Source organism: Porites lutea, chromosome 3 (assembly GCF_958299795.1).
Source record: "Porites lutea chromosome 3, jaPorLute2.1, whole genome shotgun sequence".
Lineage (NCBI taxonomy): Eukaryota > Metazoa > Cnidaria > Anthozoa > Scleractinia > Poritidae > Porites > Porites lutea.
In genome coordinates this window covers 46,118,866-46,138,627 of record NC_133203.1, presented here as the reverse complement: position 1 = coordinate 46,138,627, position 19,762 = coordinate 46,118,866, and the positions used below count along the sequence as shown (strand labels likewise).

The following is a 19,762-nucleotide window of genomic DNA, read 5'->3' as shown; positions in this document are numbered from 1 at the left end:
CCCGTGTATAAATACAAATAAAAGGAAAGGTGTACACATAGAAAAAACAAACTGAAGGAATAAACTAAAAATAATTAAAATCACATAACTGACGGTAAAGATATATCCGACACTGATAACGATACATGACTAAGCGTCGAATGAAGGTTACAAGCAGGGCGGATAAAAGTCCCTGGTTACAAGCGTTAAAACTAAAAGTGAGAGCGAAGACCTGGAACTAAAGTAACCGCTGGCCCTAAATCAGTCAAAACAGGTGTCATACTTAGTGTGCCTTGTAACAATTGATTTTCAGGGAGAGCAAGGAGAGCAAGGAGAACAAGGGGACAAGGGATCAAAAGGAACCCGGGTATGCATTATTTTCATTCAAGTTTGGTCGTTTTCTTACTTTTGCCATCCCACTTTTTAATTAACAAACCAAAAGCGGAGCAAGCAACTTCCACGCGCTCGCGTCACGGCGTTTTCACGGACAAGTTTATTTTTAGAGCGGTTTTGGCGCAAATTTTGAATATATTTTAAATTCCACAAATCAGTCAGCAAAACCTTCAGATCTAAAAATGATATTTTTTTTGCCTGTTAATAACGTTTAGTTTTCCTTTTTGACATCTTATACTTCGAATTCGCTCATAGACATGGTGGAGATTCTATTTTCGCGGGAAAAGTGCCCTAAAATGTGTCTAAAAATAAACTGGTCCGTAAAAACGCCGTTACATAGGCGAAGTATGGGAGTTGCTCGCTCCGGGTTATGGCGGGCTCCTACAAGATAACTGAACAACCTTTTTCCTTGGGCAGCGTTCACACTGCTGCCCAGGCGAGGTGCCCGAGTATGGTACTCGCTGGACGCTAATGTAAACACACCGGTGCCCGAGTATAAGATCGAGACCTTGTACTCGCTTTGTATTTCCTGCTAAGCCCATGTTTCAAAATGGCTTCTGACAAGGGGACAAGGAGTAAGTATGTACACAGTTACATATCGAGTACTCAGGGTGTGAGCACGATACCATTTTGTGCCGGTACGTACAGGCGATCACTGTGGACAGCCCCTAAGATTGACGTGTTGTCGTGACATTCTCTTTGTAACCCTTTATCACAATTGGCTTTCTCTTTCACAGTTTTTTTCTTTTATAAATCAAAGTATTTGAAACACACTGTATATTACGACACACATATTTAAAACCACTATTATTCGCCCTCTCGTGTTTTAATTTGGGACCGAAGTACTAAGGTTGTAGCTCACGGCAGGATCCTGTTTTAAGCCACCAGGCATACTAAAAGCTATTTGTGTCATTTTTTGCAGGGAACTCTCGGGCAGCCAGGGACTTCTGGACGTAATGGAAGAGACGTGAGTAATACCAACATGATTTCTAACCCTGCTATTTATTTATATGCTTCTAAATAATGTAGGTGGCGTTGTATTGAAAATATAAGAAACTATTATACATTTATTTAGGGATTCCAGCTTGAACACAATGTAAACATTTTTGGTATCATAGCGAGAAAAATCTTTGAAGGTGTGAAGTAGTTTTTCGGAATGAAACCACTTTCACACGAATAAAATCATTGAGAGCCTCACAATTTCGACAAACGTTCAAGTTAAAAAAATGGTTCTTAAAAAAAGCCAGCTTCTAGTTTGTTAATTTTTTTAAAATCGACTAAATATTCTGGTAACAAATATTATCTCGTTGACTTTATTTTTTGTCTAGAACTGTGGTCTAATTTGTTTGCCTTCCTTAGGGTCAACGAGGTCCCAGAGGACGCCCTGGAGTTCTTGGCGAAGCAGGTCCAATTGTAAGCAAAAAAACTTCATAACGTCAGTAACATGTACTTTGGTTGGTTAAAACTGTGTATGGAGTTTGACGTCCTCTCTCTTTAATCAACAGGGTAGACAGGGTGCGCAGGGCAAACAAGGTCGGGAAGGGACAGCGGTAAGCACCAGTCTCTACTCATCTATGGATCTAAGTTTAAAAGTTAAAAGATGTTGCCAGGAGAGCTTTACTCTACTCATTTATGGATCTAAGTTTAAAAGTTAAAAGATGTTGCCAGGAGAGCTTTCAAATAGTTTTTAATTGAGGTATATCATCTCTTGCGACAAGAATACAGCACATACATGGCTACATCCGCTGGTATAAAGTAGAATGAAGCAAGGGGCACTTTCCATACAGCAATAATTCTGGTTTGAAATGTCACGTGCCCAGTGGAATGGTAAATTACGGTTACACAGACCCGACCCAAGCCATCGCGTGTTTTGTTATTGTTCTTGTAAGCAGGATGTCGAAGAGCGGTTTTCGGGTCAGCAATGTTGTCAAATGGGAAGGGACGAACTAATGAATTGATCGGACCAGTTGAAGTGGACAACCCTCAAATTCCCGGTATGACTGAACCGACAAAGTCCATTCCATTTGATTTCTAACTGAAATTTACGGATATTTGGGTTGGATAGAAAGCTCCCAAGTGTTATTCCTGTCTTTGAAAATTGATACGGTCCTACAGTTTGCGAATAATAGTGGGCAAACTACAGCTTCAGGTCAATTTTTATCACAACGTTAGCATCGTGATGTACACGTCTACAAGTCACTTGTGACATATAATTCAACTTATCTTTCTATTATAGGGTTTACCTGGGGAGTCAGGAGAACAGGGCCCTGCTGGAAGAGGTGGAAATAAGGGAGATCGTGGACCCCAAGGTCCTCAGGGTCCGATAGGTCCAACAGGAGAGCAGGGGCCTGAAGGACCTGTTGGAGAGGTCGGAGAGCCTGGGGAACCAGGCCTCCCAGGTGAGGATGGTAGCCCTGGGCTCAAGGGTAACATGGTAGGTAATTTGTAAGTCTAGTAGTACTGAAATGTATAGATTTAGCCAGGGCTAAAAGCGAAGCTCTTTTTAATATTTATAGATTCCTCAAAGATAATATAAAATCGAGTAACACTAAAGGCAATTTGAAAGCAACAAGAACGGTAAAGACAACAACAATAGATCTAATTAGCAAAAAACAACTTTGCACGTGCAGCACACTTTTTGTACATTTCCTTTCCGTTGTTTTGCACGACTAAAACGTGAAACTTCTTTTAGCTTCCTATTTACGCGTTTTATGGAGGAAATGTTTGTTCCTGTTCACTCTGTTTTTTTTCTTCACTGCCGCTCATTTTCACTTTGGTAGCCGCTAGCATTTCTCATTTTCTAACCGCCGCTATATCATTTTCATGTTTTTTATCCAACGAAATTAGTCTTCGTTGTTATTTATTTCTTGCTCCTAGCTCTTTCCCTGTTATCTAAGGTAATGTAGACATTAAAATGTAATGGAAAGAAAGACTCGTTTTTTTTTTTTTTTGGCTCTAAAAGCCCAGGCGGCCATGTTATTTACCGCCGAAACGAGCGAGGTGCTTGAAATGAAAACTTTCACCTTAGCCATAACATACTCCTCCCCCGACGGGCTGACAATGTGATTCCCTTCCCTCACCTCCAAAGAGTGTCCGGACGGACGGACGGAGTACGCTGACGTCATAACCAAATTTTTTCGGACGTGTAGATAACTAAATTTTCTTACCCATGGTGCTCCGTGCGCCTCGCGCGAGAGCTCCACTAATATATGACAAAAAATAACCAGATTCATCGAATCTTCAATGTTTCGTGTTTGTTAACGTGTCTTCTTTACGTGGTGCGCGTCCTGAGAGCCAGCTGTGGTATATCTCTTTTAAATCTATTTTCGGTGTTCTTTTAGGGATCTACCGGCCCAATGGGTCCTCCTGGTGAGACAGGCAGCAAAGGAACAGAAGTAAGTGGCCTTTTGAAACGAAGTTTGTTGAACTTGCACGTCGAATTTAAGAAACAAAAAAGACGGCATTTTTACATGGTTGAGATGATTCAGAAACAGGGAGAATGGGTACAAGCTTTGAATGATTTGTCGATGTATTCAAGACAATCATTCACTAACTCATAAGTAACGCTTGTCTACCCAAACGATCCCAAAAATCCTTGCGCCGAAAGCTTGTACCCTTCCCTTAAGGTCGGTACACACTAGGCGACAAGTTGCAGCAACACGTCGCAGACAGATCACTCCATGTGAACAGATCGGGCAACAAGTTGCAGCAACACGGTGAGGCGACACGTCGCTTCGTGTGTACTGGAGAATCTTTGTGAAAATCTTTGTCTCCGTAACGGAATTTTGTCGCTGCAACGTACAAGTCGCAAAAAATCAAATCAGACTGAGGGCCTGTTTACATGGAGTGGGGGAGCCCGGTCTGGTGGGGTTGGTTTCTTTTGTTTTTACGCTCTAGGGGGCCACAAAACAAAAGAAACCTACCCCACTAGACCGGGGTCCCCCACTCCATGTAAACAGGGTCTAAATCTGTACGACTCGTTGCGGCGACAAAATTCTGTTGCGGCGACAAACACTTTCTCAAAATTCTCCAGTACACACGAAGCGATTTGTCGCTACGACGTGTCGCCTCACTGTGTTGCTGCAACTTGTCGCCTAGTGTGTACCGACCTTTAAAGTTTCGGGAGTGGGGATTATTAGTAGACTTAGTAACGATATAACGGGCTTCTGATAATACACAAACATAACAACTGACATGCCTGTAGTAGGCTAATTTGTCGGAAATAGTTTTTTCTTTAGCCCTGTATGAGAAAATAGCCAATTTAACAAGTGAAATGGAATGGTTTGGCGAAAGCGGATATTAACTATCTTTTAATGCTATCAACCATGAACTCAAAGGTGTTATATTTTTATTTAAATTCAAATCTCGTTTATACATTAAATTGTTCTCAATTTTTTTATCGAACATTATGCATTTATGACACTAACTGTATTAGAACAACTATCGTAATACTTGTTAAATTTTATTCTGTCTGATTACACGACCCCACAAGCCTTAACATTTTTTCATGTCTTAATGTAAAGAATACGATTATGATTGGTGGACAACGACTCTCGGTTTTTGCTTCAGCAAAATGTACATCCACGTAAGGCTCTAATTTGCTCCACGCGAAAAAATTTCTTTCATCGAACATTTTAACGTCATATTTCTAATTTTATGTGTCATATTTCATTTTACAGGGTATTGCTGGAGAACCAGGACGAATTGGTGAACCTGGAGATACAGTAAGTATTTTAAACTGTTTTTTTAACTTCTGCACAAATAAATCGTGTAAACGCCAGGTTCTTGCTTAGAATAAAGGTGTCACAAGTGTCGTGTTCAGCTTTTGATAATCCACTCTCCACTTCGTGGCGTACTTCATTCGCTAATGGTTCAATAAATCTTCCGAAGTTAACAAAACAGATGTGGGAGGGGAGGAGGGGGGAGGGGAGAGAGGGGGGAGGTGGGCTAAGTGCCTTTTCCTACAATCTAACTATGCCATTCTTATAATATCAGTTTTCTCCCCACTTCAAGTTATAAGTGAACAACCATGTACCATTTAGAATAGAAACAGGGTGCAATTTTTCTATTAATCAGGAAAATTAACTTGTCTTGCCTTTTTTCACAGGGTGCTGTAGGACGACCTGGTCCAATTGGTCAAACAGGGTCAAAGGGCAGTCATGTATGTTAGAGCGTGCTATGAACTCTCCTTTCTCTAGGGACTTTAAGATTCAACGACGCGACGGAAACGAGAACGTCTTATAGAAACAATAGTTTTAATAAGCAAAACAACAACTTTGCACGCTTTTTTGTACATTGCTTTCCCGTTTTTGCACGACTACGACGTGAGAATGCAAAATTTTGTGTTTTATGGAGAACGTAAACAAGGAACTATGAAATTTTATTTCGCTTTCTGAACTTGAATATGGTCCCTTGAAATTCAAATTCAGGAGGGTTCGAGTACATTTGACAAAGTAGACCCAAAGTAAGTAGGAATACTAGCGTTAATCATGACTGAAAGAACGCAAATTCACCTTTTAAGTGACGTTCTCGTTGCTGTTGCGTCTTTGAATCTTAATTCGCAAGTAACTACCGACCGCAACGGCAAGTCCGGATCGAGAAATAGCGTGACAGAGATCAGCATATTAAAAACCGTGGTCACGCTATTTTACGTTAAGCCAGTAGATGATATAGATTCTGCTCTAACGGAAGTAGAAGAAAACTTTCCTCCGCCAAGATATTCTTTCAAACTTCCCTCTTCAGGATTGTAAACTCATGTTCATCATGAAAACGTTCTAAATCACTCTCCATCTTCTAAAAAAATAGTGTTGTAGTGATAAAACTCGAGATAAGTAATGTTTAAGACTGTTTAGGAAAAGCTTTAAGGTTGTGTTTTTGCGAGAAGAGCCGTGAGCAGTTCGGAATCTATGTCCCGATCGTAGAGCCAATTTCAGAGTATGCGTCTGCAGCGTTTGGCATGAATACTGGATCGCAAATAATAATAATAATAATAATGAGGACGATTTTTCACCCTCACTCGAATCCTGTCTACAGTACGGAGACTAAAAAACAGCGCCATCGGGCTCATTTCCTTAGAGGCGGTTGTTAACGACCTTTGCTGTTACAGTCTCTTTTTCTCAGAAGTGAAGTTATCACCTCTCATTACACTGCGGTTATGTTGTTAACTGGAACCTGTTGATAATTTGTTCTTTGCATAGGGTAAGACAGGAGCAATAGGACTACCTGGATCATTTGGTCCTGCTGGAAAGAGGGTAAAATTAACTAGTGGTACTCTTTTCAGAAAGTTAAGTTAACGCGCTCCTGCGCATTCCCGGGAGGACATTATCTGTTTAGCAGGCTATATACCAAGTCACGGAAAGATGTCGATATTTTTATAGAAAGACGGTATGATAGACTTTACATTAAGAACAAATCAAAACGAGTTTTTTAGCTTGCTAGTTAGTTCACTCACAAACAGTGGGCTAGAGAGATCCTGTACCTTCTATGGTGGTGATATTAGGCTTGCCTTTGCAGATTTGTATCCCGGGAAGCACTTTAGGGAAGTCTGGCCGTAGATGCGTGCCGCCGAGGCTGTCAATTTTGTTACCTTTTTTATGAGCCTTACTCATTCCATTTTAAGTACAGAATTATGTGGTTTTAAAAACTGGAATCATCAAAAATGTTGGTACCACTCATCTAGACCGCGCACCCCCAACGTTCATCCCCTGTTAAAAGCTTCCGGTCCAGAAGGGCACCCTGTTTAAGACGCTAAATAGTGATATTGAATGTTCTATTTAAGACTCTAGGACCCTGCGGCGCAATCTCGTTTAGACTAAATAAGGATGTGTTCCTCGGGATTTGTAATAGAGGGAAACACAACCCACGTGCAGTCGCTTATTGCAGCGTTAAGTGTTTTTTCGCCAAATATGTTGTTCTCTTTTGAAGAGCACTCTTTGTATGAGTATACTGTATAATCATTATTGCTAAAAGTAATTGACTTTTACTTTTTGTCAATTCCAGGGTTTACCTGGAGTTCCTGGCGCACCTGGAAAACCGGGCGAAACTGGACAGAGTGTAAGCATAGTCGACCGTTGTTCTTTTTGCTACATAATTGCCACGAGCAAATTTGGTGCAGAGCTATTTTTTTACATCCAGTGTTCCTTCAATGAAGAATGCGTGTTTTTCCGTCTAGCTCAAGATCACTTCAATCATCTAAGGCTTGATATATTTCAAGGAGAAGCGGAGGAAAGGGAAGTGTCGATGGGTGACCACATGACCAATGCTTGCGTGAAAATTTCGATAGCCGTTTGGAAACGGGATGAGGAGAACGTCTGATTGAGGATTTAACAAATCGACAACAATTTTCCAAGATCTCTTATCCCAAGAGCACAGACCCAACGATAAACGTGCGATCTCCATACCACTATATATGATTACCAATATTTTATCAAATGAAATTTGGAATCTTTCATGTATTTTGACCATTATTGCGGGTAGTCTAGATCCTGATTATCATGGGGTGACACTTCGACAATAGTATTCTAGTAGTAGGTGCTGTAAAAGTAGCGACAGAGGAGGGCGACAATCTCCTCAGCCGCAAGGAAGTCACCATAGCAACCAAGCCTCAGCTCATCTCAAGACACCTGTCAATACAAAACCGATATATTAGTGTTTGAGATACTCATACACAAACTTGGAGGGAGGAGGGGAACCGAAGCATTATTGGCAAAGTAAATTAAGCGAAAATCAAAGCACATATGGTAATGACCATGGAAACCTGCCTGGAGCCTCTGACACCAGATTGGTGAAAAGGCTGCATTGACTCAGTGATACTGTAGGGCCAGGTAAAACGTTGAACTTTTCATGTAGCTAACTTAATAGCTACTTGGGTCGACCCAAATGATACAAGTTCGACGGCTGATTCTGACGTCGAACTTAATTAGTCCGATGCAATTCATTTTCACGATGTACAATGGTCTACAATGCTTACCAGCGAAATTAACTTATAGTGGTTCATGCATTACTTGGGCACATGAAAAGTTTGGCGTATGAAATGAAGTTGCTCCACGGTCGAAATTCCCATGTGAGCCAAACGAACCTAATTCATGGGTCGACCCAAATTAGATGTGTCGGACTTAATTGATTCAAACGTCGATCTTTTCTTGTATTAATTGAAGGGATTAGGTTCGGTAAATAAAACTTTCGACGTTTGAGCTGGACCCAAGTTTTACATTCACTCGTGTTCACACTGCAGGGTAGGCCAGGAGCAGTAGGATATCCAGGTGCACAAGGAAGAAACGGAGTCAAGGTACTAAACTGGCAATTTCAGATCACATCACAATAAAGGCTCTCAGCATATCTATTGTATTGAGCTAATGAACGGTTTTGAGTCTTGAGTACTCTTTGCTAGTATTTCGTATGAGCTGTTATAATTGCTCTTGTGAAACGAGACTGTAAAGCCGTCAAAGCAAAGGTTATGAGTCACTCCGATCCATCAGTGGGTAACATACTCCTGTCGTCCTCAATAACTCGCCAACCACACAGGAATGAAATTCCGCAAGAGCCTTTTACGGCTTTTAAAGACATTGCCGATTTTTAAGGAATATAATGCTTGTTCATTACGCACAGGCATTTCTTCATTTTATTTCGTTAAAAGTATTGAAAAATTTAGGAACTTACGATGCTAGCCGAAGGACGTTATATACGTCAAATAACCTTTTTCTTTCATTATTTTTAGGGTGAAGAAGGAAAGCCAGGAATACCTGGAACTCCAGGAGCGAAGGGAGAAGTGGTATGAATACCGACTGACAATTCATCATTTTCACATAGACCATAATGCACCTTGTTTACGCCCCCCCCGCCCCCCCCCCCAAACCCCCTCTAAAGTTTGCATATCCATTGTCTTCGATTTCTTTCGGGAAGACTGTAATACCCCGGAGAAATTTAGGGTTAGATACATTATGCAGGCGTAATTTTGGCCATAATGGTGTAGTCGGAGCATCGAAAATGATGCCGGCATGATGTTTTTTTTTAGCATAAAGAAATGAATAATAATGACAAAATGAATATTTGCATAAACGTAATGAGAAATTTTCACTTTCAAGTGCCTTTAGTAAGAAATTAACTTATTTAAAGGCTTGATGGCTACTTTCAAGGCCTGTTTGCGCCGTTGCATCATTATGCCAGGCTGCAAACTGATGATCAGAGAGTATCCTAACGATGGAGAGTTCCATTGAAATAAGACATTTTAAGAGCTTTTGAGCATTATTTGTCGTTCATTTCTTGTTAATTTGTAATTGTTGCAATAAAATATTGTATTTCTGGTTTATGGAAGTATTTTTTGTCTGCAGGCATGGAAAAGCGCATAATATATAGCCAAGAATAGTCGAGCACAATCGGCTACTTTTCGAGCACAATTTAAGGCATAATGCTGTTATTTTGAAGGTGACGCTCAAACGCATAATGCTTAAATTTTCGTGCATTATGTATCTAACCCTAGAAAAACTAGAAACAATGGTTGTGCAAAAGTTTGTGGGGTAAACAATGTGCATTATGGTCTTTGTGAAAATGGTGAATGCCAAGGCAAAGACGTCAAGGTATGAAAAACTGGAGACAATGAAGCTTTTTTACAAAATATTAAAGTGTTAATTTTAGGCAATGGATGTGTCTTGTAAAAAATGACTCTATAGTTGAGAATAAATTTGTGAAAAAAAAAGAAACCCTGAGATGAAACCAAAATCATTTGAATAGCTAAGAGTATGAAGGAAGTTAATATAATGCCTTCTTTGCTTAACTTTTCCCGCTCAGGGTCCTCCTGGAGAACAGGGACAACAAGGACGGCCAGGGCAACAAGTGAGTACTAACAACACGTACAGTCGGTTGATATTACTGGTAGTTAATGCACCGGCGCGGCAAAAGAAAAGAAGATCATTGCAGTTAGGGCTTGCCGGGATTCGGCAATTGAGCTAGCAAGCCAACTGGGAGCTGGTCATTAAATAACTGGTTCGTAATATACCTGCTTAAGATGGACATAAACTGATGAATTTTTTGTTTTTTAAATATTCATATATCAAATTCATATATTCATAACTTCAATAAATTTATTTACTTCTTATTGTAGAAATCACTTTCTTTGTGCTTCCTTTGCGATTTGACTTACTACTGAACTTAAAAAAAAGACAGGTTAAGCGTGTTAAAACATCTGCAAAGTCGAAAATAATTTACTTCACACTCACATGTACCCAAATCATCAATTAAACATTAGTCATCTTGCCTGATAAGAAGTTGTGATCTTTGATCAAACTTTGATCTCACGCTGGTAATGTTTGTTTTTAGGGAGACTTGGGACCAAGGGGAAAATCAGGGCGCAACGGGGAGCCTGGAAAACAGGTAGAGCAAATCATAATCGCTTATCATATTTACTTGAACAAGTGCCAGGGCGCTTATTAATTTTTTCGCCCCCAAAAAGCGGCGCTTATTCGAGGGCGGCACTTATTCAAGTAAATACGGTATAATAGCAGAACATGACAATTTTAGAATTGAAAGACATTGAAAAAGTTTTCTGTTTTTCGTTTTCTTTGTGTTCAAAACGTTCATTTGATATTTAGAATGTGCCTCCACCTTCTTTCTGTGCTTAGGGGCCAGCAGGGGATGATGGTCGTTCGGGAAGAGCTGGTAGAGAAGTAAGTACATATTGCTCTCACTGATAACAAAAAAGCATTTATGTGTCCAAGTGTTGATAATCTAAAAATCGCCTGTTGACTCAAGGGTTCAGCAAGTGATCTTAGTGGAATTTGTGACCTCAGATTGCCGATTAAGCCTGATAGGCTTAGTTTTCACCTGCCGAGAAAAGACAGGAATGAAAACAAACCAACATACAGTGGTATAAGTAATTTTCTTTTTAGAATATTTAATGTGTTCCTTGGTCTGTTTTTCAGGGTCCGCAAGGGATGGTTGGAGCTGTTGGATTTAATGGTCCTCGAGGAGAGAAGGTAAGTACTTAAATTGCCCGGAGAGTTTAGGGGGGTGGGGTGACTTCCGAAGAAAGGTACCTAAAAAGAAGACCAGTATGGAATTGGCGCAGGCTTTATGTCAAACTATACACTAAAACCAGCAAACGATTCCCAGAACCAATCAAAAGCGTTTACCTAATGATATGAATTGTGCTTTAGTTGTTGAAATTGAATGCTGTCTTAAACATAGTATGACCGCGTTGGGTTATCACTTTTCTATATTTCCTTACACACCACCCTAAGCGGTATCTTTATGGGTAAAAATATTAGCTTTCCTTTCTGAGACGAGTCTCCACTGGGTTTGAATCTCTTCTTATTTCTCCCTTAATCATAGTAATTTCATCTCCAGATATCCACGAAACTTACAACTGTCCGAGTTCCGATTATTTCCGATCATTTTTAAAATTTCTAGATCACGCAGGATCTCCGTTTAAGGTAACATTCTTCCCCTTACTCTTTTTTGTCATTTTTAGGGTCTGGATGGACGTCTTGGATACCCAGGGCGTCGTGGACCACGAGGAGCTAAGGTAATTCCAGTTTATTTAGTAGCTTAAACAAATTTTCATTGAAAAAAAAGCTCAAAATTGTTCGGTTGCAACCCTGTTATGAGGAACCTATTGTCTTTTCGTCTACATTTATTTATAAAATTAGTCGTTTAGCGAATTTGCTGACCACGGCATGGTCAAAATATAGCTACTTGTCCTGCACAAGTATGAGGCCATCTCGACATTTATCATGACAATAATTAATCGCCTGTGCAATATTTGAATATCGGAGGCACTGCAATCTTTCTATTCAAGTACATATATATAGTGATAACTCATGAAAAATGCTGGGCTTAGAACATACTGTAGGTTACTTACTTACTCGTACTAACACTCTTCCAGGGAGATCGCGGAGAAAAAGGTGAACAGGGAAGACCTGGTAGAACCGGAAGGCCAGTGAGTATACCCGACTAAATTATAGGTTTAACAGGTGGAAGTGTTTTTACAACTATGCCAGGAAAGCTTTAGAGTCTAGAAGAATCCCTTTGTGTTGCATGCAAGCACCGATCAGCCACTCCCAGTGTCTGTAAAAAATGCCAGCTGTTACTTAGTCTTCAAGCCATCGTTTATTGCTAACAGAAACTTCTATTGCACGAAATTTAATGGTAACAAAATCTGAGAAAGCTTGGCAGGCAGCGGTTTAATCTCTCTAAGATTACAAACGTTTCAAATAAGCGCTTCGTGTCCCTTCCAGATGAACACTTTCCCTGATCAAAAACTGCCTTATATATCACGAGAAACAATGGTAAAAGAGGAAAGGGAATTGGTTTTTTTTACTTGCTTGGCAGGCGACGCAAAATTTGTAGTACGCAAATGAAAAGCTATGACATCAAAGACCGCAAGAAATGCCCATACTTTCATTTGGGTGTCCATTAACATTTCAGTCCTTAAGTTTGTTTGAATTTCCTTATCAGGGTCGCCGAGGTAATAGTGGAGAACCTGGATTCCAGGGCAGTGCAGGGCTTCAGGTACGAGGATATAATGAAGTACCCATGTCGTCATTTACTCGTAAGCAGACGATTCAGTTATATCAGGCGTCGTTAGGGAACTTCATTCGCTGAAAATTTTGAATCATTATTCGTAGTAAATTTATAAAATAGCAAATAAAAGTATCCTGTTCCACTGAACCACAAAACGCCTGCAATGTAGGCTCTACCAAGTTCATCTTTGCTAATGTCTAATAAGGAACCTTTACCTTCCTCGAAGTTCTTATAATCCCATACAACCTAAGTACTCAGTCAACTGCCAGCTTCAAGGTCAAAAATGTGGAATTAGTCTTGAAAACCTTCCTTTGTTTACAGGGAGCTCCAGGATCTCAAGGACCACCGGGCTACCCTGGCCGCGCAGGAAGAAGAGTAAGTTCAAAGCGTTTGTATGTAATATATATATCTAAATTTCCCGTTCTTTCTTCGAGTTCAAATAGAAAAAAGTTCTCAAAAAGCGGGGTTTTAAATGATTATATACTCCGTACTTCTTAAGGTATTGTGAAATCTTCCCTAACTACGTTTTATAAGTCTCCTTGCGGACTGGACTATAATAAAACCTCCAGTTACACACAGCTCTCTTGTTCCCATGGTCATCAAGGTTGATCATCAGGTGCTTCATTTAATCCCTCTCCGTGTCAGGACAAATTTTTAATGTGGACACTTTCATCTGTCCTTTTCACCTTCGAATTAAACGTACTATTGGATGATGAAAGTTGCGTTTTTCTCCTCACAGGGCATGCGTGGTACTTATGGGAAAAACGGAAAACCTGGAGATGCGGTTAGTTCTTATTACTGATGTGTGACTTCAGAAACATAACTATCCCTAATGCTCATCTTTGGCAAAACTAGTCTTTACTTTGCTTGAGACTTTCTTGTCAAACGATAATTCAGCTGTGATTTTTTGTGCGTTTTTGCTTTAGGGACTTCGTGGATTACCTGGTCAAGTTGGTCCCCCTGGGCCACCGGTATGTTAACCAAAAAACAGAAATGTTTTATTACTTGTCACTTGGAATACTAATTTCAGTGTGATTCCTACTACCAGTTACCATGATTTTTTCACTCTAAAAGTGTTTCAGTTTGAGAATCTTTCGTAGCCCAAACATATGAACACATGAAAAATCAATGAAGTGTTCACCCTTAAGGTTGTTTCAAGAAGGGACTAAAATGTTATTACCAGAGGAAAGAACCATTGAACTCATTATGAAACCACTTACATGGCTCTATAAATAGCATTAATTTCAGATTTGTAATTTTACATTTCATCACATTTCCCGCTAGTACAATTGGGGAGGAACAGGGAGTGAGTGAGAAAGAGACAAGATGTGTTGCAAGCCAGGAGCCCATAACTAGTAGCGAGCAACTTCCATGCGCTCATGTCACGGCGTTTACACGGACCACTTTATTTTTAGAATGGTTTTGGCGCGAATCTTGAATATCTTTTAAATTGCTCAAACCACTCAGCAAAACCTACAGACCTAAAAAGGGTATTTTTTTGCCTTTTTTTATAACTTTTAGTTTTCGTTTTTGATATCTTATACTTCGAATGCGCTCATAGACATGGTGAAGATTCCATTTTCGCGGGAAAAAGTGGCCTAAAATGTGTCTAAAAATAGACTGGTGAGTAAAAACACCGTGACATAGGCCTAGTATGGCAGATGCTCGCTCCGGTTTATGGGCTCCTGTGCAAGCTAATTGCCCCGTGACTGACTGTAATGCCGGTGGAAGATTGTTTTATCCCGTTGACTACCTAATAGCGTAGGCTTATTTGCTTACGTTTGGTCCATTTGTCTGAGTTTTATCTTCTTATTTGAAAGTATTACCTTGATTTTTTGAATATCGGATAAGCCTCAGACCCTCATTATCCAGTTAAATTAGCCAGTTATTACCCAAGCTCCGAATTTTCAAACGTTGGATAGCACTGTAAACCAGATAAATCACCATCCAGCGGATAAATGAAAATCAATTTGCGCTAACCACTGGATAAAGACTTACATGTATTATCCACCTTTGGAGCAACTGGGCCCAGGGCAATGGCCGTTTCAATAAACTGTCCTGCTGTTTTTCCTTTGCAAACAACGGCTCCATTATAATCGATACCAGTGCTCCTGGTACAGCTTTTTCTTTCTTTGAGCCCACACTATTAACTGACCTGTGCTTATGTCACCCTTCTATGTTAGTTATTTGTTTTACAAAGATCTTGTTATGTTTTGTATTTGAAGGGTTTACCTGGCACGGATGGTCAATATGGAGAAAATGGCAACCCTGGAGCCCCCGTAATGTTGAATTATTTATTAATATTTATATATGGAAATACATGACATGAATCATAGTTTGAACTGCGGATAAAGATATGAAAGTGAACATGATCTTCCCAGTAGCATGAACAACCAAAGCGGTTGAAAAAGAACCTAAAAGAAAAATTCAGGCTTAATATTAACTTAGTCATGTTCTCGAAACTAGGACTTCCCCCAAATTCCCCTTTCATGGTTACTGGTGTGCGAGTCGTTCACATGAAACTAGCGCGCCATTTTTTAGCAACAATCTGTTTCACAAAATCTGAGCCCACTTTTTCATGTTTACCAATAAAAAAATTGTTATGGATAATTAAATTGCTGGTAAGGATGCGGCCTAAAAGTGGTGTTTTGTAAATAAAATCATATTTTTGAACAATCAAAAGTAACATTTACATAAGAATTAAATGAATTACAATGGGAAAAGAAAAAAAAAACGGTTTTATATGCATAAGAATAGTTTGAAAGGATCAAAATGATTATTTACAAATTTTGTTCTTTTAGGGCGCCAAAGGAAATCAGGGGTCTCCAGGCAAAACTGGCAAACCTGGATATCAGGTGAGATACATGTAACTATAGACCATTTATTTATTCTTTGATTGAGATTCTTTTTTTGGAGATACTGTTTGTACAGGTTGATATTGACATTTTACTCAGGCACAGTAACACAGTGAAATAATGCAACAACGCGTACATTTTTTAATTAAAATCATTACTTATGCATGCATGTATGTGACCCGATCAACGTGAATGTTGCGCAAAGAACTTATGAAAGACTTTTTGTTGGAGTCCCCATCTCGAGGAAAGACAACCATGATTTTTTTAGTTTTTCTGAACCACGTAACCTTCTAGCAGTTTGCAAGGATAAGGCAGTACCTTCTTATTGGTCCGGTGGAGGATCAAAGCCGCTAATCAGGTTAGGGCTTCACACCAACAGCTGTTGGCTCATGGACTGATTTTTTAAATGAGCAACACTATTCATACTGAGCGACAGCTTTTTAATCATTTGATCATAGTCTCCCTTTGAAGAAGAACTAAATTGGTTAACTCATATTCATCTTGCCTTTCAGGGATGGCCTGGCGGTAGGGGACGCCCTGGACCCAAAGGACCGAAAGGAGAACGCGTGAGTTAACCTTTCTTCAGTGAAGCAACCTACGGTCTCTTCTTATTCATTTTTATTGTGAAAGTACAGGAAAGAGTTCAGTAATTAGATTTCACTTTTTATCAGTTAACAGTGTGTTATTTTGTTTTTTTTAGGGGGCAGCGGGATACCCTGGTATTGCAGGCATAAATGGAAAAGATGGACAACCGGTTGGTACTTTTATTTCAAAATTGAAAGATGTACTGAATTTTCTCCCTACATGTACTTTTAATGAAGCACATGTAATTGTAAACGATCCGTTCATTTTGCTACAAAGATAGGTACAATATTTGAAACTAATTTGTATTAGTGATGATAAAAACTGGCTTCCTTTTTTAAGGGAATCGACGGCAGGCCAGGCAACAATGGATACCCAGGATATCGTGGTCCTAAGGTACGTAAAAAATTATCTACCAATAATTAAACATGCTAACATGATTTATCCTGATCTCCGTTCAGATGAACGCGTCATCGCCAAAGGTGACGTTGGAAATGTTTGTTCTGTCCTCTCGAGACGTAACAATTACCGTGCTGTTATTCACGGAAGAGGGTATACGTAGATTGCGTAGATCCTGTGATAACGTAGGTTGTGTAGGAAAGGGATTGCTGCGCAAGACGAGTAATGAGCCTCACGCTCTTGCATTTACCACGCCAACAAGTTAAATAAAGCAGCAAAGTTGAATGACAAATTAAATAGAGATTTTTTTAAGGCCAAGAATAAAACGATTCTGGACTTCAGCAAAGTTAAATAAAATCGACTGGCACCGTTTGTCAGTGCGCGACCTTCTGTGCGAGGGGTCCAAGTTCGATTCTCAGGTGTAGCTTCAAATTCTGTTTTCAAAATTTTTCCTCTCCGAATAGCTTTACGTAGCTTTAAACACCTGTGAAACGAAGCATTGATGGATTACAAGGGAGAGGGTCATGTATGGGGGATACGCCCTCTTAGATCATTCTCTCTTGTGGATAAAGAGTGGAATGGGGGTGGTGGTGGTGGCGGTGGTGGTGGAGGTGGGGGGTGGGGTGTTGGTGAATCAAAGCTTTTCAGTCGTATAAAGAGGTTAGTGAATATTTGGGAAGGATTTTATTCTTTAGTTAAACTAACCTTGTTATTTCCTTGTTATTGTAAGGGTAAAGATGGTGACCCTGGAACCCCTGGGACGCCTGGAAAGGACGGTGAAATGGGTCTTCAGGGAGAAAGAGGAGCAGCCGGAACTCATGGAATCAGAGGAGCCACGGTAAAATTGTCATTTTTCGTCCTTTAAAGAAGTGTGGTTTTCACGAGGCCGTAAACGTTTTTCTCACTCACGGCTAGGAGTATGGGTTTTAGTGTGCGGGCCGGTGGGGGTGTTGGGGTTGCAATGTAAGTACACCACCCTCATGAAAAAAAGTTAGTTACTAGAATTGGTAAAATGATCATTAAATTCTTTTATCAAATTATCTCAACTATGTCCTTAAGGAGATGTGTTGATATCAGTCTAGTGAATTTGTCTGGATATTGTAGCCTTGTAGCCTCAAATGTCACACTTCTCCACCCCCTAACTCGTGGGAGGCACAGGGGAGGGGGTGGAGACGTATGATATTTCAGACTATGGATATTGGGGCTTAAAAGGTTAAAGAGTATTCAGTTAACAGTATTTTATCTTTGGTACCTTCTAGGGATCACCAGGACCAAGCGGTGCTATTGGAGCCAAAGGATTTCCTGGACCAAAAGTATTTTTTCCTTTGCATTATTTTCCCTTGCCCAAGTGGCCCGATTTGTTTTTTATGTCACCAAACAGCTTCACGGTGGTTCAGAAGTAGCTTGTTCTTGTTTCTGGTTCTTGAATTTGGTACCTATTCCTTTAAATTCTACCTTAACAAAGTTGTTGGTATTCAATTGACCTTCCGGCTTTTGTTGAATCTAAATCTCATTCTATTACCGTCAACTAGTCAGTACGTTAGAGTTGATTTACATTTGGAACAAGTTAGCTGGGTAGGTCATAAAGAAGTTTAAATGCAACTTTAGATTTGGTTGGAGTAAATTTTTTCCTGAACCAGCCTGTTCAAGGTAGTATTAATTTTCTTCAATTGCAAGTTTAACTATTCAAACTTGAGAGTTCACTAACGAAAAATTTACCGCTTCCCTTTAGGGTTCCAAAGGAGCAATCGGCGATTTTGGAAGTAAAGGTGAAGTAGGAGGTCTGGTAAGTTATTCTAAACTTCATCAGTTACAAGAGATTCTGGTCAAAAGCCTGTTTTTTTGTTTATTTCTGCCCTTTTTCTTCCAAATCTAGCCAAGATTTCATTCAATGAAAAAATGGCTCCATAATGTCGTGGTAGTTGGTTCACTATAAACTACCAGATAGTCCATCACCACACAAAGGTGCCTCTGAGCTCATCAGCGGACCAACTAGTGTTATGTGTATACCTTTTCAACTCTAATTTCTTCTCAGTTCAACCCCATTTCCTCCAAAAAACAACCAGAAGGCTCTCTTAAGGTCAAGGCCTTGGCGAATTATCATTCCCAGGTCATAAATTTGGAGAACATTTTGACTGCTTGGCCATGGTTTGATCTCTCTAGGTCCAGGTGACAGTGATAACGAAGTCTTTATATCAAATATTGTGTAATTTTACAGTTTTCTTGATATCTTTTATATTAGTTTATTGTAAGCCTGAATAAACTTCTCGGCTTTTTACTTATTTGTCTATCAGGGATCACAAGGAGCATCAGGAGAGGAAGGAGATGCTGGAATACCTGGGGCCCCGGTATGTACAGTACTGAAGAAATCATGCATCGACAAACGTTTGTAAATAAGCTTAAGAGAAACGTGTTGCGGAGAGGTTTAACCGCGACAGAATTATGCGCGGGACACTCAGGAACATTTAACAGAAGACGTGTAGGGATACAGGTGGAAGGGAAAATTCACAATGTTCGCACACACGAAAATGTCCGGAGGATATTTTTTAAATACATTTTTGTTTTCCTAGTTCAAACAGAAAGAATTCGGGTCGTATTCTCTGATTCATGATCATTGCCAAGTCTCTGATTCATTCCTTCGCAGGGATGTGTTACAGTATATAAGCGTAGACATATGAAGGGGTCACCGCACCCTAACAACATTTTGCTACTGGGAAGGGCTCGCAATTCAACGAGTTGAACCTCGCATGACAAGTCCGACCTCGCGGCGAGGATGAATTTGCTACAAACGCTGTGTTGCACAAATAAAAAAGTATGCGCTCACACCAGGAGACATGTAATACATCCATGGGACATGAATGTCCCTCCAACAAATGCTCCCTCCCATTAAACTACTGATCATAAAACATAATGAAGAAAACCGACTCAAGGTGGATGCATGTTTTTTTTAAAATTCTAATCAAGGTCACTCCCACTATTGCTACGTTCCACAGCATCCTACCCATTTGTTATATTGGACCGCCTTCCAAAGAGGGAAC

The 19,762-nt window shown here is 39.9% G+C and overlaps 1 protein-coding gene across 2 annotated transcripts in view; it reads left to right on the top strand.

The window, feature by feature from the left end:
• Window positions 1–19,762, top strand: part of LOC140931267 (uncharacterized) — a 100,429-nt gene that overhangs the window by 38,160 nt on the left and 42,507 nt on the right. For both annotated transcript variants that reach the window (XM_073381036.1, XM_073381035.1), the window contains exons 14-44: window positions 293–346; window positions 1,295–1,339; window positions 1,732–1,785; window positions 1,878–1,922; window positions 2,609–2,806; window positions 3,714–3,767; window positions 5,052–5,096; window positions 5,480–5,533; window positions 6,570–6,623; window positions 7,372–7,425; window positions 8,606–8,659; window positions 9,089–9,142; window positions 10,159–10,203; window positions 10,687–10,740; window positions 10,989–11,033; window positions 11,289–11,342; window positions 11,837–11,890; window positions 12,251–12,304; window positions 12,823–12,876; window positions 13,210–13,263; window positions 13,628–13,672; window positions 13,815–13,859; window positions 15,114–15,167; window positions 15,690–15,743; window positions 16,256–16,309; window positions 16,444–16,497; window positions 16,668–16,721; window positions 17,455–17,562; window positions 17,984–18,037; window positions 18,457–18,510; window positions 19,019–19,072. In XM_073381036.1, the coding sequence (XP_073237137.1) occupies window positions 293–346; window positions 1,295–1,339; window positions 1,732–1,785; window positions 1,878–1,922; window positions 2,609–2,806; window positions 3,714–3,767; window positions 5,052–5,096; window positions 5,480–5,533; window positions 6,570–6,623; window positions 7,372–7,425; window positions 8,606–8,659; window positions 9,089–9,142; window positions 10,159–10,203; window positions 10,687–10,740; window positions 10,989–11,033; window positions 11,289–11,342; window positions 11,837–11,890; window positions 12,251–12,304; window positions 12,823–12,876; window positions 13,210–13,263; window positions 13,628–13,672; window positions 13,815–13,859; window positions 15,114–15,167; window positions 15,690–15,743; window positions 16,256–16,309; window positions 16,444–16,497; window positions 16,668–16,721; window positions 17,455–17,562; window positions 17,984–18,037; window positions 18,457–18,510; window positions 19,019–19,072 (1,809 nt within the window). The remainder of the gene's footprint in view (window positions 1–292; window positions 347–1,294; window positions 1,340–1,731; window positions 1,786–1,877; window positions 1,923–2,608; window positions 2,807–3,713; window positions 3,768–5,051; window positions 5,097–5,479; window positions 5,534–6,569; window positions 6,624–7,371; window positions 7,426–8,605; window positions 8,660–9,088; window positions 9,143–10,158; window positions 10,204–10,686; window positions 10,741–10,988; window positions 11,034–11,288; window positions 11,343–11,836; window positions 11,891–12,250; window positions 12,305–12,822; window positions 12,877–13,209; window positions 13,264–13,627; window positions 13,673–13,814; window positions 13,860–15,113; window positions 15,168–15,689; window positions 15,744–16,255; window positions 16,310–16,443; window positions 16,498–16,667; window positions 16,722–17,454; window positions 17,563–17,983; window positions 18,038–18,456; window positions 18,511–19,018; window positions 19,073–19,762) is intronic.